Genomic DNA, 14,550 nt, shown 5'->3' with positions numbered 1-14,550 from the left:
TAAGGCAGGTCTAGTTGTGATGAACTCTGAGCTTTTATTTACCTGGGAAAATCTTTATTTCTCCTTCATATCTGAATGATAACTTTGCTGGACAGAGTATTCTTGGGTGATAGTTTTTAATCTTTCAGTATTTTGAGCTTGTCATTCCACTCCCTCCAGGCCTGTAGGGTTTCTACTGAGAAATCTGCTGATTGCGTAATGGGGGTGCCTTTGTAGGTTACCATCTTTTTTTCCCTGGCTGAAGTTCAAAATCTTCCTTTGTCATTGACTTTTGACAACTTTAATATAATGTGTCTTGGACAAGATTTTTGCATTGAGGCAGTTAGGTGTTCTCTTAGCCTCATGGGCTTGTGTATCTAGTTCTTTCCCCGTGTTTGGGAAGTTCTCACCTATTATAAGTAAATTCTCTGCTCCTTTCTCCTCTCTTCTCCCTCTGGGATACCCATTACCCTATTGTTGCCCTTCCTAAAAGAGCTGAATAACTATTGTAGAATTTCCTCATTTTTTATACCTCAATCCTCTTTCTTCTTCTACTATATCATTCCAAGATTTCTATCTTTGAGCTCACTAATTCTCTTTTTTTAAATAAATTTATTTATATTTTATTTATTTATTTTTGGCTGCGTTGGGTCTTCATTGCTGCATGCATGCTTTCTCTAGTTGCTGCGAGTGGGGGCTACTCTTCGTTGCAGTGCCCAGGCTTCTCGTTGCGGTGGCTTCTCTTATTGCAGAGCAGAGGTTCTAGGCGCGCCAGCTTCAGCAGTTGCAGCACGCAGGCTCAGCAGTTGTGGCTCACGGGCTCTAGAGCACAGGCTCAGTAGTTATGGCGCACGGGCTTAGCTGCTCCAAGGCATGTGGGATCTTTCCGGACCAGGGCTCGATCCTGCGTCCCCTGCATTGGCAGGCAGATTCTTAACCACTGTGCCACCAGGGAAGTCCATCACTAATTCTCTCTTCACTATGGTCTGCTCTATATCCAATGCTTTCTAATGCATTCTTCATCTCATTTATTGAATTCTTAAGCTCCAGAATTGCTGTCTGGTTCTTTATTTTTAGTTTCAACCTCTTTGGTAAATTATTCCTTCTGTTCATTAATTTTATTACTGAGCTCGATGAATGCCCTTTCTGAGTTTTCTTATAGCTAGTTGAGTTTCTTCATGACAACTCTCTTGAATTCTCTATCAATCAGATTGCAATGTTCCATGACTTTTAAGTTTAATTTATGTGGAATTGTCATTTTCTTTTTGTGGTACAATGTTACTGTGGTTTTTCATGGTGCTTGATAAACTGTTCCTCTGCTGGTGCATGTGATGTAGGAAACACCTTTCTGCTTGATTCTAGCAATTCAACAGGTTAGAAATTAGAGGTCTTTCTTTTGATTTCCAGTAGGTAGCGATATAGCACAAGTTTTGGGTTTCTCTTACCTGAGATGCCTCTGATTCTATTTGAGAGTCTGCACTTTCCACGCTCCACTGCCTCTGTCAGAGGTGTGGCCCTGTGCCTTCATTATTGTTTCTTGTGTCTCTGGGGTCATTGGTGCCTTGCTTCTGCCAGTGTCACAGTTGCTGCTGCCTGGGGCCCTTGGATGGTGGGCTCTTCCCTCATCTGGGATCCCAAGTTGCAGGTTCCACTACCATGGGGGAAAGGGAAGGGGGAGCCAGGGTCCTGCGGGTGCCTCTATGGTGTCCAGTGTTGTAAGTTTCCTGCAAGTGCCTCTGTGGTGTCCAGTGTTCTAAGCTCCACAGCTGCAGATGTGCATGTGAGGGGATGGAGTAATGGGTGCCTTAGCAGCTGGAGGAATGGGGTACCAGGTCCCACTACCACTGCTGCCCGGTTACTTGTGGCTGTAGTAACCATGTGGCCGGGAGGCTTGAGTCATGTGCACCACCTCCCCTGCCACTGCCAGGTTCTCTGGGGTTGTGGGCTCAGCTGCCATGGCTGATGGACCAGGACTTCAAGCATGCCTCTGCTGTTCCCTTGGTTCGGCCTCCTCCATGTGTTCCAGTCCACCCACCTTTAGATGCACAGATGTGTGGAATTCTCCAGCAACCTGATATATTGGACAGAGGCATCTTGTTGTGTTTTGGATGTTTTAGTGGTTGTAGATTGAAGGGGAAAGACAAAGATAACTTTTCATTCTGCCACGGTGCTGAATTGACTCCTCTAAGCATATAATTTGAAATGTGCATTTTTCAACAAAAAAATTACAACATGCAAAGAAAAGGTGTCATTCATGCAAAGGAAAGCAAGCAAGCAATAGCAACTGCCCATGAGAGGATTCAGATACCAGCCTTCACAAAGACTTCAAAAGAGGCATTATAAGTATATTTAAAAAGTAAAAGAAAACCATGTTTTAAAAAGTATCATATCTTTTTTAAAAAGGTAAAATGACAATATCTCATCTGATGGAAAATACCAATAAAGTAATATAAATTGTTTTGAAACATCCAAATGGAAATTCTGATGCTAAAAAGCACAGTGACTAAAATGAAAAAAAACAAAAACAAACAAACAAAAAAGCCTCACTAGAAGAGCTCAACATTTAATATGAACTGACAGGAATAAGAACAAAAAACCTGAAGCTATATCAAGAAAAAAGAATAATACAAATTAATAGCCCCAGAGGAATACTGGACACCACTAAATGCACCAATATAAGCATAAAGGGCTACCAGAAGGAGAGGCAATAGAATAAGGACAGAAAAAAATACTCAAAGAAATAATGGTCAAAAACTACCAAACAATGATGAAAAACATTAATCTACAAATCCAAGAAGCTCAACAAACTCCAAGTAATATTTATAAACACAGAGATCCACGAACAGACACATCATGGTAAAAATGCTGAAAGCCAAATACATGGAGAAATTCTTAGAAAACAAAAGAGAAAACGACTCATCATTTCCAACAGACCTCAAAAAGATTAGCAACTGACTTTTCTTCAGAAATAATGAAGGATAGAGACAATGAGATAACATATTCAAAATGCTCAAAGTAAAACATTGCCAAAACAGAATACTATATCCAGGAAAGCTATCATTTATAAATGAATGCAATGGGTGACACCGGCAAAATGGAGAATATGCAGCTCCAAGCACTCTTGCAGAAACATGGAGAAAAACAGCAGAAACTGTTACAACCAATGTTGCAAAAACTCTAGAAAGCATTCAAAATTTTACAGTAACAAAGAAAAATGCTGAACCAAGAAAAAAGCAACTTAGAAACTGGATAACAGATTTGTGAAGTTTTTATTTGCCCTTCCCCACCTTATTCTCAGCACACTAGCCATCTTAAAGCCAGGAATCTTAAAACAGTGTAATTCATATAGTGGCAGTAGCCAATGTTCCCAGTAAGGAATCCTTCCTGGTTTGAGAGAGAGCAGAACAAACTTTCCTAGCAAATTACTGTATGTGTCTGCTCTAATTTGTCTAGGGGTTACCTGAAGAAATAAAGCAAAGTGATTATCTCAGACCTGACTGGGAACACAGACTGGAAAAGTGGAGAATATGGCTCAAAAATGCCATAAAGTAAACTAATAAACCACAGATTCCTAGGGCAAAAGATGACTGGTTGAGATATTCAATACAATGCCTAAGTCATGGGACTAAACTCTGTAGGAAATTATTTGGGAAAATAAGACATTCAAAAATACTGATACATATGGGAGTGTTCTGAAATCCAAACATATGCTCATAGAAAGATGCATATTCACAAAACTCCAGAGCTACCCTATGCTTTCACTTTGGGATAACCCCTGAGCTTAGTGTAAGTCTGGAAAAGTATTAAAGGAATGCCCCATTGGAGAGCCAATCTACAAAGACTAGGGGAGAGATCTGTTCTGTATCTCTGTGTGTGTTTTTTTTCTATTTTTTGTTTTGTTTTGTTTTTGTTTGTTTGTTTGTTTTAGCTCCTGTCAGCCAAGGATAACTTCCGTCACAACAGGAACAGACAAAAGCTAAAGGACAGAGACTTCAATGACTAAACAGAACAAGGACTAGAGACTGTGCAAAAGTCAATTGGAAGATAAAAAGACTACCATACCCTTCAGCAATTAAAGAAGCAGCAAAGTCTTGGGAAGGGATAGAATCTGATTTCCAGAGTTATAACATTATAAATTTGCTAACACAAATACCCACTTTTCAACAACAACAAAAAATCACAAGGCATACAAAGAAACAGGAAAGTATAGCCTATTCAAAGGAACACAAAAATTAACAGAAACTATCCCTGAGAAACCTCAGATATCAGATTTACAAGGCAAAACTTTAAAACAACTATCTTAAATATACCCAAAGAGCTGAAGAAAAATATGTAAAAAGAACTAAAGCAAATCAGAAAAACAATGTATAAACCAAAAGAATATCAATAAAGAGCTTGAGATTATAAAAATCAATCAAACTCTGGAGGTAAAAAGTATAATAACAAAAATAAATAATTCACCAGAGGGTTCAACAACAGATGTGAGCAGGCAGAAGAAAGAATCAGCAAACTAGAAGACAGAACAAGTGAAATTATTGAATCTGAGCAGCAGAAAAAAAAGAAGAATGAAGAAAAGTGAATAGAGCCTATGAGAACAGTGGGACACCATTAAGCAGACCAATATATACATTAAGGGAGTCCCAGAAAGAGAAGAGACAGAAAAAGGGGCAGAAACAACACTGAAGAAATAAGAGCCAAAAAAGTCCCAATTTTGATGAAAGATATGTATCTATAAAGCCAAAGACCATAACAAATTCCAAGTAAGATTAACAGAAAGAGACCTACACTAAGATACGCTAAAATCAAACTTATGAAATTTATCCAAAAACAAGGAGAGAATCTTGAAAGTAACAAAAGAGAGTGACTTGTCACATACAAGGGATTGTTAATGAGATTAACAGCTGATTTCTCATCAGAAATCATGCAAGCCAGAAGGCAATGGGATGATATATTTAAAGTGTTGAAAGAAAAAGAAGTCAACATTGAATTCTATAACCAGCAACACTGTCCTTCAAAAATTTTACATTCACATATAAAAGCTGAAGGAGTTCATTATTAAATCTAATGTACAAGAAATGCTAATGGAATTCCTTCAGATAGAATGTAAGAATACATAATGATAACTCAAAGCCATATGAAGAAATAAAGGCTCCAGTAAAGGTAAATACATGGTCAAATATAAAATTCAATACTGTTTTATATTTGGTTTTAACCCTACTTCTTTGGGAAGAAGAAGTAAATCATACATAATTTCAGAGACAAACATAAAAAATTTTAAATCTGTATTATAGGGCACACATTTTATAAAGATGTCACTTGTGACAACAATAACTTGAAATGGAAGGAAAAAGCAATATAGCAGAACAGTTTTGTATGCTACTGAAGATAAGTTGGTATCAACTGAAATTATACTGTTATAAGTTTAGGATGTTAAATGTAATCTTCAAGGTAATGACAAAGAAAATATCAATAGAATATACACCCCAAAATGAGAAGGGAATCAAAATGTGCCATTACAAATAATCAACTTAGCACAAAGGAAGACAGTTATAGAGGAAATGAGGGACAAAAAAATCTATAAGACATACAGCACACAAGTAATAAATTGGCAGAAGTTAGTCTTTACTCACTAGTAAGTACTTTAAATGTACATGGATTAAACTCTCCAATCAAAAAGGCAGACACAGAATGGATTAAAAAACATTATACAACTATATGTTTTTAAAAGAGACTATCATATCCAAAGACACAAAAAGATTGAAAATGAAAGGATGAGAAAAGATATTCCATGAAAATAATAAACAAAAGAGAGCTAGGATGGACATAAGAATATTGGACAAAATAAACTAAGTCAAAAACTATTATAAGAGACAAAAGAGGACATAATATATTGATCAATGAGTCAATTCATCTAGGTGTAACCACTATAAACATACATGCACCAAAAAACATAGCCTTAAAATATATAAAGTATAGAATTGAAGGAAGAAATAGAGTTTTACAATAATAGTTGGAGAATTCAATAGGCCACTTTAAATAATGATAGAACATCTATATAGATGGTCACTAAGGATACAAAGAGCCTGAAAAACACTATGAACCAAGTATACCTAACAGATGTATATGGAACACTCTACCTCAAAACAGAAGAATACACATATTTCTTAAGTACACACAGAACATTTGCCATATCAGACCACATGTCAAGCAATACAAAAGCTCATAATAAACTTAAAAAAATTAAAATCATACAAAGTATCTTTTCCAACCACAGTGGAATGGACCTAGAACTCAGTAACAGAAGGAAAACTGAAAAATTCAAAATATATGGAAATAAAACAATACACACTTAAACAGCCAACAGATCAAAGAAGAAATCACAAGAGAATCAGAAAATATCCAGAGACAAATGAAAACAAAAACATAACATGCTAGGACCTCTGTGGTGGCGCAGTGGTTAAGAATCTGCCTGCCAATGCAGGAGACACAGGTTCAAGCCCTGGTCCAGGAAGATCCCACATGCCATGGAGCAACTAAGCCCGTGCGCCACGACTACTGAGCCTGCGCTCTAGAGCCCATGAGCCACAACTACTGAGCCTGCGTGCCACAACTACTGAAGCCTGTGTGCCTACAGCCCATGTTCTGCAACAAGAGAAGCCACTGCAATGAGAAGACCGCACACCACAATAAAGACTATCCCCCACTCGCCTCAACTAGAGAAAGCCTGCATGCAGTAATGAAGACCCAACGCAGCCAAAAATAAATAATTTTTTTTTAAAAAAACACATAACATGCCAAAACTTACAGGATGTGGCAAAGGCAATGCTCAGAGGGAAACGTATAGCTGTAAATGCTTACACTAAAAAAGGTGACATATCTCAAATCAATAATGTAACTTTATATTTTAAAGAAACAGAAAATAGCAGAGTGAATCCAAAGAGAGAAGAAGGAAAGAAACAACGAAGGTTATTGTAGAAACATTTTTAAGGGAATAACTAAACAATATAATCAACTAAATCAAAAGCTGACTCTTTTGAAGAGAACAACAAAATTAACTAACATTTAGCTAGACTGACAAAGAAAAAAAGAAAAAGGATATAAGTAACTAAAATCAGAAATGAAAGTAAAGACACTACTACTAACCATACAGAAATTATAAAGATGACTAGAGAATACTATAAACAGTTGTCCATCAACAAATTAGACAACGTAGATGAAAAGCACAAATTCCAATAAACATACAAAATACCTAAACTAACTCAAGAATAAATAGAAAATCTCAAACCCATAATAAGCGAAGGGGTTGAATCTGTTATCAAAACGTCCCAACACAGAAAATTCCAGGACCAGGTGGTTTCACTGGTGAATTCTACCAAACATTTTAAAAGAATTAACACCAATCTTGTTCAAATTCTTCCAAAAAAATATAAGGGAGGGAACACTTCCTAATTCATTCTTTAAGGCTAGCATTATCTGATACCAAAGCCAGATAAAGATAAAGATATCCCACCAGCATAAGGTTGGTTTAACATCCAAAAATCAAGTATGGTAATATGACATACCAATAAAATGACAGACAAAAACCACATAACCATTTCAATAGATACATAAAAAGCATTTATTTGCCAAAACCCAATACCCCTTCATGATAAAAAATAACTAACTAGGAATAGAAGGGAACTTCCTCAAACTGATAAGGTACATCAACAAAAAAACTCAGCGCTAATATCATACCTAAGGGTCAAAGAGTGACTCCTTTCCTCCTGAGATCAGAAGAAGACATAGAGGTCCACTCTCTCTCTTTTCTATTTAACTTCATACTAGAGGGTCTAGTCTGGGCAACAGGCAATAAAATGAGACAAGAGACATACATATTAGAAAGGAAGAAAACTAAAAGACATACATATTAGAAAGGAAGAAAACAATCTATACTTACAGATGACATGATCTTACACATAGAAAATCCTAAGGAATAAACCTGTTTAGGTAGGTTGCAAGATACAAGATTAATATACAAAAATTAATTGTGTACCTTTACATTAGGAATGCACCATCAAAAAAGAAAATTAAGAAATAATTCCACTTAGAATAACATAAAAATAATTAAATATTTCAAAATATATGTACCCAAAGAAATACAAAGTTATACTCTGAAAACTATAATACATTGTTGAAATAAATTAAAGAAGTTTCTAAATAAATGAAACATCCCATGTTGATGAATCAGAGTTATAATATTAAGATGGTAACACTCTCCATATTGATCTTCTGATTCTATACAATCTCTATCAAAATCATCTCAGCTTGCTTTTTTTTGCAAGAAATGGAAAAGCTGATTCTAAAATTCATATAGAAATGCAAGACACACAGAATAGCCAACCTTGAAAAAGGAAGAATAAATTTGGAGGACACACAAATCCCAACTGCAAAACTTACTATAAGTCTACAATAATCAATGTAGTGTGGCACAGGCATGAGGATAAATGTATAGATCAAAGGAACAGAATTGAGGTCCAGAAATAAATCCTTATATTTACAGTCAACTGATTTTCGATAAACATGGTAGGATAAATCCAGTGGGGGAAGAACAGTCTTTTTTAACAAACAGAGCTGGCACAACTGAATACACGTGCAAAAGAATGAAGCTGGATTCCTATCAAACATCATATTCAAAAATTAACTCAAAATGGATCAAGATCTAAATGTAAGAAATAAAACTCTTAGAAGAAAACAAAAGTGTCCATCTTCATGATCTTGGATTAGGCAATGGTTTCTCAAGATGCATATCTGAGATGCATCTGAGAATGCCCAAAAGCATGGGCAACAAAAGAAAAAGTAGATAAATTAATTATCAAAATTTTAAACTTTTGTGTTCAAATACTACCATTAAGGATGTAAAAAACAACTCAGAAAACTGAAGAAAATAGTGTCAAATTATATCAATAAAAAGAGACTTGTATCCAGAATATATGCAAAAGAAATGATTTCACATTTCTTCAAAGACATGCAAATGGCCAATAACATATAAAACGATGACCAGAATTATTAGCCATCAGGGAAAAGCAAATCAAACCCACAATGAGATGCCATTCACATCCACAAAGATGGCTCCAATCAAAAAGACAGACAATAACAAGTGCTGACGAGGACAAAGAGAAATCAGAACCCTCAGTAACTCCTGTTTGGAATGTAAAATAGTACAGCTGCTTTTGAAAACAGTCTGACAGTTCCTCAGAAGCTTAAAAACAGAATTACCACATGACCTAGTAATCTCTCTCTTTGGTATGGACCTATGAGAAATAAAAATGTGTGATGTATACACAAAATCTTGTACACAGATATTTGTAGCAGTATTATTCATAACACAAATGTCCTTCTACTTGAGATAAATGAATAAAATGTAGGATATTTATATAATAGAATATTATTAAACTATAAAAAGAATGAACTACTGATACATGTTACAACATGGATAAACCCTGAAAACATTATTCTAAGTGGAAGAAGTCAGTCACAAAAGATCATATACTATAATTTCATTAATGTGAAATGTTTAGAGCAGATAAATCTATAAAGAGAGAAAGGCCATAAGTGGTTATCTCGGGCTGCAGAGCTAAGGATAAATGAGGAGTGATTGTTAAAGGTTACAGGGCTTCTTTTGGGGATGATGAAAATGTTCTAAAAGTAATTTTGATAATAGTTGCACAACTCTGCATAAACTAAAAACTATTGGCCTGTACACTTTAAATGGATTAAATGTATGGTATGTGAATTATACCCTAAAAGGAAAGAAAGAGGCAGTTTTCTTACTGACAATGTGATTATATAACTTAGAAAAATCTAGAAAATGTACACATTTTTGGAACTAATAAGACATTTAGGGAAAATTGTTGAAAAGCTCAAGATAATTCAGTAATATTGCTGTCTTCTAGAAATAATTAATTAAAAATATAATTTCAAACATTATTCAGCAAAAAAAATTATTTAGCATAAAACAATATTTTAACATTAATATTAATAGCTAGGAACAAATCTAATAAAAATGAACAGTACCATTTTAAGAAAATTACAAAACCATATGCCACATTCTTAAATAGCAGGATTATAATTCTTCCAAAATTAATTCATAAATTAGATAATGTTCCAACCTGCTTTCTAACAGAATTTTTCAGTAAAACTAATGAAATGATCCTTAAATATTATTAGATAGTGAAGAGGCACATATAGGGCCCATGACTTATAAAAAGAAGAATAAAGAAGTAGATCACCCTACAAAATAACGAGTATAATTCTAAAACTACAATACCTAAAACCATGAAAATAATAGGAAGTCCAGAAACAAACCCAAACACACCCATGGAAACTTAGAGATGTGAGAGAGACTGCATCACAGATCAATAAACTACTGAATAAATGGTGTGGAACACCACACCCAAAAATGAATTCTAAATAGATTAAAATTTTTAGGATAGGGAATACTTCAGAATATAAGACTTCTAAAACAAAAACATTAGAGAAGAAAATAATAAAAATGACTCTATAAAAATTCACAAATTTTTGAATGTTTAATTCATCTTATTCAAGACTCACTGAACAGAAGGTATGTGTAATATATATATATTTTTTAAAGTATTGTTATCTAGAATAAAGAATGCTTACAAATTAATAAGAAAAGATAAGCACTCTAATAGAAAAAAGAGTCAGAACTGTAAATCACAGAATGGACTATTTGAATGGCAAAGAAGGAAATGAAATCATCATCAAAAAATCATGTAGCTATGATTAACACAAAGAAGTACCACTTACCCTTATGACACTACCAAACTGCTTAAAGGCTGTAGGGAAGCAGAAACTGATATAAAAATAAGAAAACAAATGTGCCAGAATTCACTTCTCTCAATGGCTCAGTCATTCCCTGATTGTGCACTAACAGAATTACTGTATGTATTTCCTTAAATATCTGCAATGAATAGATTCACACACTCAGAAAGACAAATCCTTAAATAATCAGGCACACATGCATACACTCACACACACGTATAGACACACATATCCATTCTTACAATATTTTAATAGCTATATATATATATATATATATATATATATATATATATATATGTGTGTATACTTATGTTATATATTCTTCTTAAGCATGTATACATAGAGGGACTATCATATTTACTAGCACTAAAATTTGTTTCAGGCCTTTTCAACAAAATCTATGTTAAAAGAGAAACCTGAAATTCGATGGGAAAAAATGAACAAAAACATTCTCAAGACCAAGAAAAAGCTACAAAAAAATATTATTTTGAAAAATAACTGATCAAAAAGGATATAAGAATATTATAAAGATTGATTGTACCTTTTATCTTCTATAAAAATAAAATTTTACGATGAATAAGGCCCTCTCAAGCCAAAGAAACACATATAAAACACATGTGAGTATTTTTTAACTGTTTTGTGCTTTTTTTACATAGTTTTTAAAGGACCTGGAAAATACAGTATTAAAACCATACTGCAATGAATCCTAGCTATATTTATAAATTTAATCCCTAACTGAAAAAAGCCAAAATTCATAATTCTAAATATGTTTTTTCAAAACATGTTTTATTTCAAAATGCAATAGCCTTTATTTTTTAATGATTACATTTTAGATAAGTATTTGAAGTCAGTTTCCTGCTTTGCAACATCAATTTTTAAAAAGCTGTGGGTCTTAACTGAAGGAATATAAATTAATGCTAGTCCCCACTGGTGGATATGAATATATAACTTGTTATTTAAAGAAAATAACATGTAATAAACTTCCTATAAGAAGTTAGATCCAAAATAACAGCACGGATTCCATTCTAATTGCATACCTTTATTTTTGCATCAATGCTATACTTTTCTTTTCTCCAATGTGCTTCCTGTTTCCTCAGTTTCTCCAGGTCATTTAGCAGGTCAGCGCAGTGGGTACTTAATTTCTCATTTTCCTCCTTCATATTTTTTATAACCAGTCTGTTTTGCTCTTCCTTATTCTGTACACACTCTTTAGTGTCCTGTAGAACAGTACCACAGGGGCCGATAAAAAAACCAAAATGAAACAAACCAAAAAACAGGTGAGAACTAATCAGCAAATATAAACTGTGCAATTTTACCCCCACAGCAGCTTCTATATTTGATGGCCAAGGTCACCTGTATACTTTCATTGGCCTCTTTTCATGCAGGTGGATGGGTCATATTTTTTCACTGGATGACAGCTTTGATGAGTACACATTTGCAAAGAGCCCATTAATTGATCGAGCTGCCTTTGATGCTGTCCCCAGCTATTTTTGAGACCCACACAGACATATCCTTCCAGACCTGGGTTTTATCAATTAATAATGCCAGTCCCATCAGAATCTAATTACAAGAAGCCACATATTCACACTCTTACTTTCTTAGCTCCATTTCCATCATTAACTATTTATCTGAAAGTTATAAAGCTTAGAGTCTTAGCTTTAAAGCATCTTTCTCAGAGTTTTTGCATGTGAGAAAACTGTATGGTACAGCAGGGCCTAAGGCAATTTTTCCTCCAAGCTTGTCACTTTCTGTGCCACAAAGGCTGACAAAGCTTTAAGTAGGACTTCAAAGAAAGTACTGTAAAACTATGTACAAGTCAACACACCTTAACTTCTTGACTTTTATCTTTAAATTTCTTCTGCAAGTCACTGAATTCTTTCCTTAAGAAAGCATTTTCTTCATCTACTGCAATCTTCTGTTTTACAAGGTCATTTATTTCCTGTTTTAGTCCTGATTCTCTCTATGGAAAAAAGCAAAATTACTGATGAGCTGGTTTTTCTAAGAAAAAATAATTTTATGTAAAAAGTTTTAGATTTTGACTGATAATATTAGAATTAACTACCTTTCATAATAACATCCATTATCATAATACTCATTTCCTATGACATGCCCAGAGATTTTCAAGTAAAATGTGCAAATATGGTACTGACTTACTAGTTTAAGATGAAGAACCCATAAAAACTGGATACCAAATATTAAGCCACATACAGAAAGCAAACTTTTTGGATTTCTGTGTGTTATAGGAAAAAAACGAAATTTTACAAAACATTCTAATTAAAGAAAATGCTTATGTAGCTAAGATAAGAATTATCCTCTATTTGACTATCATTTGGAAGAAAACATTTTTTAGACAAATGAATACAGTTTTGTGAAAGCATAAGCAATTTTAAAGAACGAAAAATGGAAAGTCTGTCTTGATACAAAAAGTATCTTGCTCTGTAGAAAGAATATTCAGAATATTAAAACTGCCATAATTTTTAACTGAATATTCTTCTCACCTACCAGAGTAAATGATAGCTAATTGGAGGATGTATCCATGACTCAATTCTTAGTTTCCCTCTTCTCAAATCTTTACAACTTTTCCCTCAGAAAATTTACCCACTCTCTTGGCTTCTGATCTCATCTGTCTGAAAGACTACCCAATCCATAATCCAGCCCTGATTCTTTCCCAATCACCAATCCTACATTTCCAGTTTTCTCTAAAATACCTCCATCTGAATTATCTGCTGCCACCTCGAGCCAACATGCTAAAACTGACATCCATGTCCTGATATTAACTCTTTACTAAACTTACTCAACTTTTGTCAACCCACTCATTTTTTCAACCAATATCTGAAACTAGTATCTCTTAAATTTTTTTGCAGTGTTTAATTTAGAATTTCTATTTTATTTAAACATTATTAAATTCATACTTGATATATGCTTTGTTATATTTTAGCTTTATTATATATAGTAAGAACTACATTTTTTTTAAATTCTTATTGGAGTATAGTTGATTTATAATGTTGTGTAAGTTTCTGCTGCACAGTAAAGTGAATCAGTTATACACATACATATATCCACTCTTTCGTACTCTTTTTCCATATACGCCATAATAGAGTAGATCCTTATTAGTTATCTATTTTATATATAGTAGTGTATATAGTAGTGTATATATGAAACTTTTATTTCATCTCTGTGTATACTGGGTCATGAAGTAAAATGTATTTTTTTCAGTGTGGGGATCATATTAATAAAACATTGCTCTTGATTATTTATATTAAGAGGTGGCATTACTAGTTCTTGGCTATATGCACTTCAAGAGTTCTCATAGCTCCACATGTGCACCAACATGACGCTCAAGCTTGGTAAGTTTTTACAAATGAGGTATAAATGGTACCTCATATTAGTTTTAATTTTTATTTCCTATTTTAATTATTAGGGCATATCAAAATGTGTTTGACATCAATCAAACAGCATAAAAACAGATGCATAAACATAGCCCATCCACAATTCATAGCCTATTTTTCTTTTCTCATCTAAGTCTTAGCCTCCTTCAAGATTCAATTTCTACCTCCTCAATGAAGCCTTCCCCAGCTATCACAGTAATTTCTGCTATTTCTAAATTTCTGTATTGCCTACATTATTCATCTGACACATAACAAATTACCTAGTCTTACTGATTATCTATGTACTCATACTATCTCCCAAACTAGATTATAGTAAATGTTTATGAATGAGACTGACACTGAATGATAAATTCAATCATAT

At 33.9% G+C, this 14,550-nt stretch overlaps 1 protein-coding gene across 6 annotated transcripts in view; it reads right to left on the bottom strand.

The window, feature by feature from the left end:
• CNTLN (centlein) overlaps positions 1-14,550 on the bottom strand; it is a 366,460-nt gene that overhangs the window by 251,587 nt on the left and 100,323 nt on the right. For all 6 annotated transcript variants that reach the window (XM_082467994.1, XM_082467993.1, XM_082467992.1 and 3 more), the window contains exons 4-5: positions 12,626-12,760; positions 11,838-12,017 (exon numbers count right to left, since the gene is read on the bottom strand). In XM_082467994.1, coding sequence (XP_082324120.1) covers positions 11,838-12,017; positions 12,626-12,760 — 315 coding nt within the window. The remainder of the gene's footprint in view (positions 1-11,837; positions 12,018-12,625; positions 12,761-14,550) is intronic.

This window comes from Balaenoptera physalus (assembly GCF_965194825.1).
Source record: "Balaenoptera physalus genome assembly, chromosome: 7".
NCBI lineage: Eukaryota > Metazoa > Chordata > Mammalia > Artiodactyla > Balaenopteridae > Balaenoptera > Balaenoptera physalus.
Note: the sequence above shows the minus strand (reverse complement) of the source record. Positions and strands in the feature narration are given on the sequence as shown.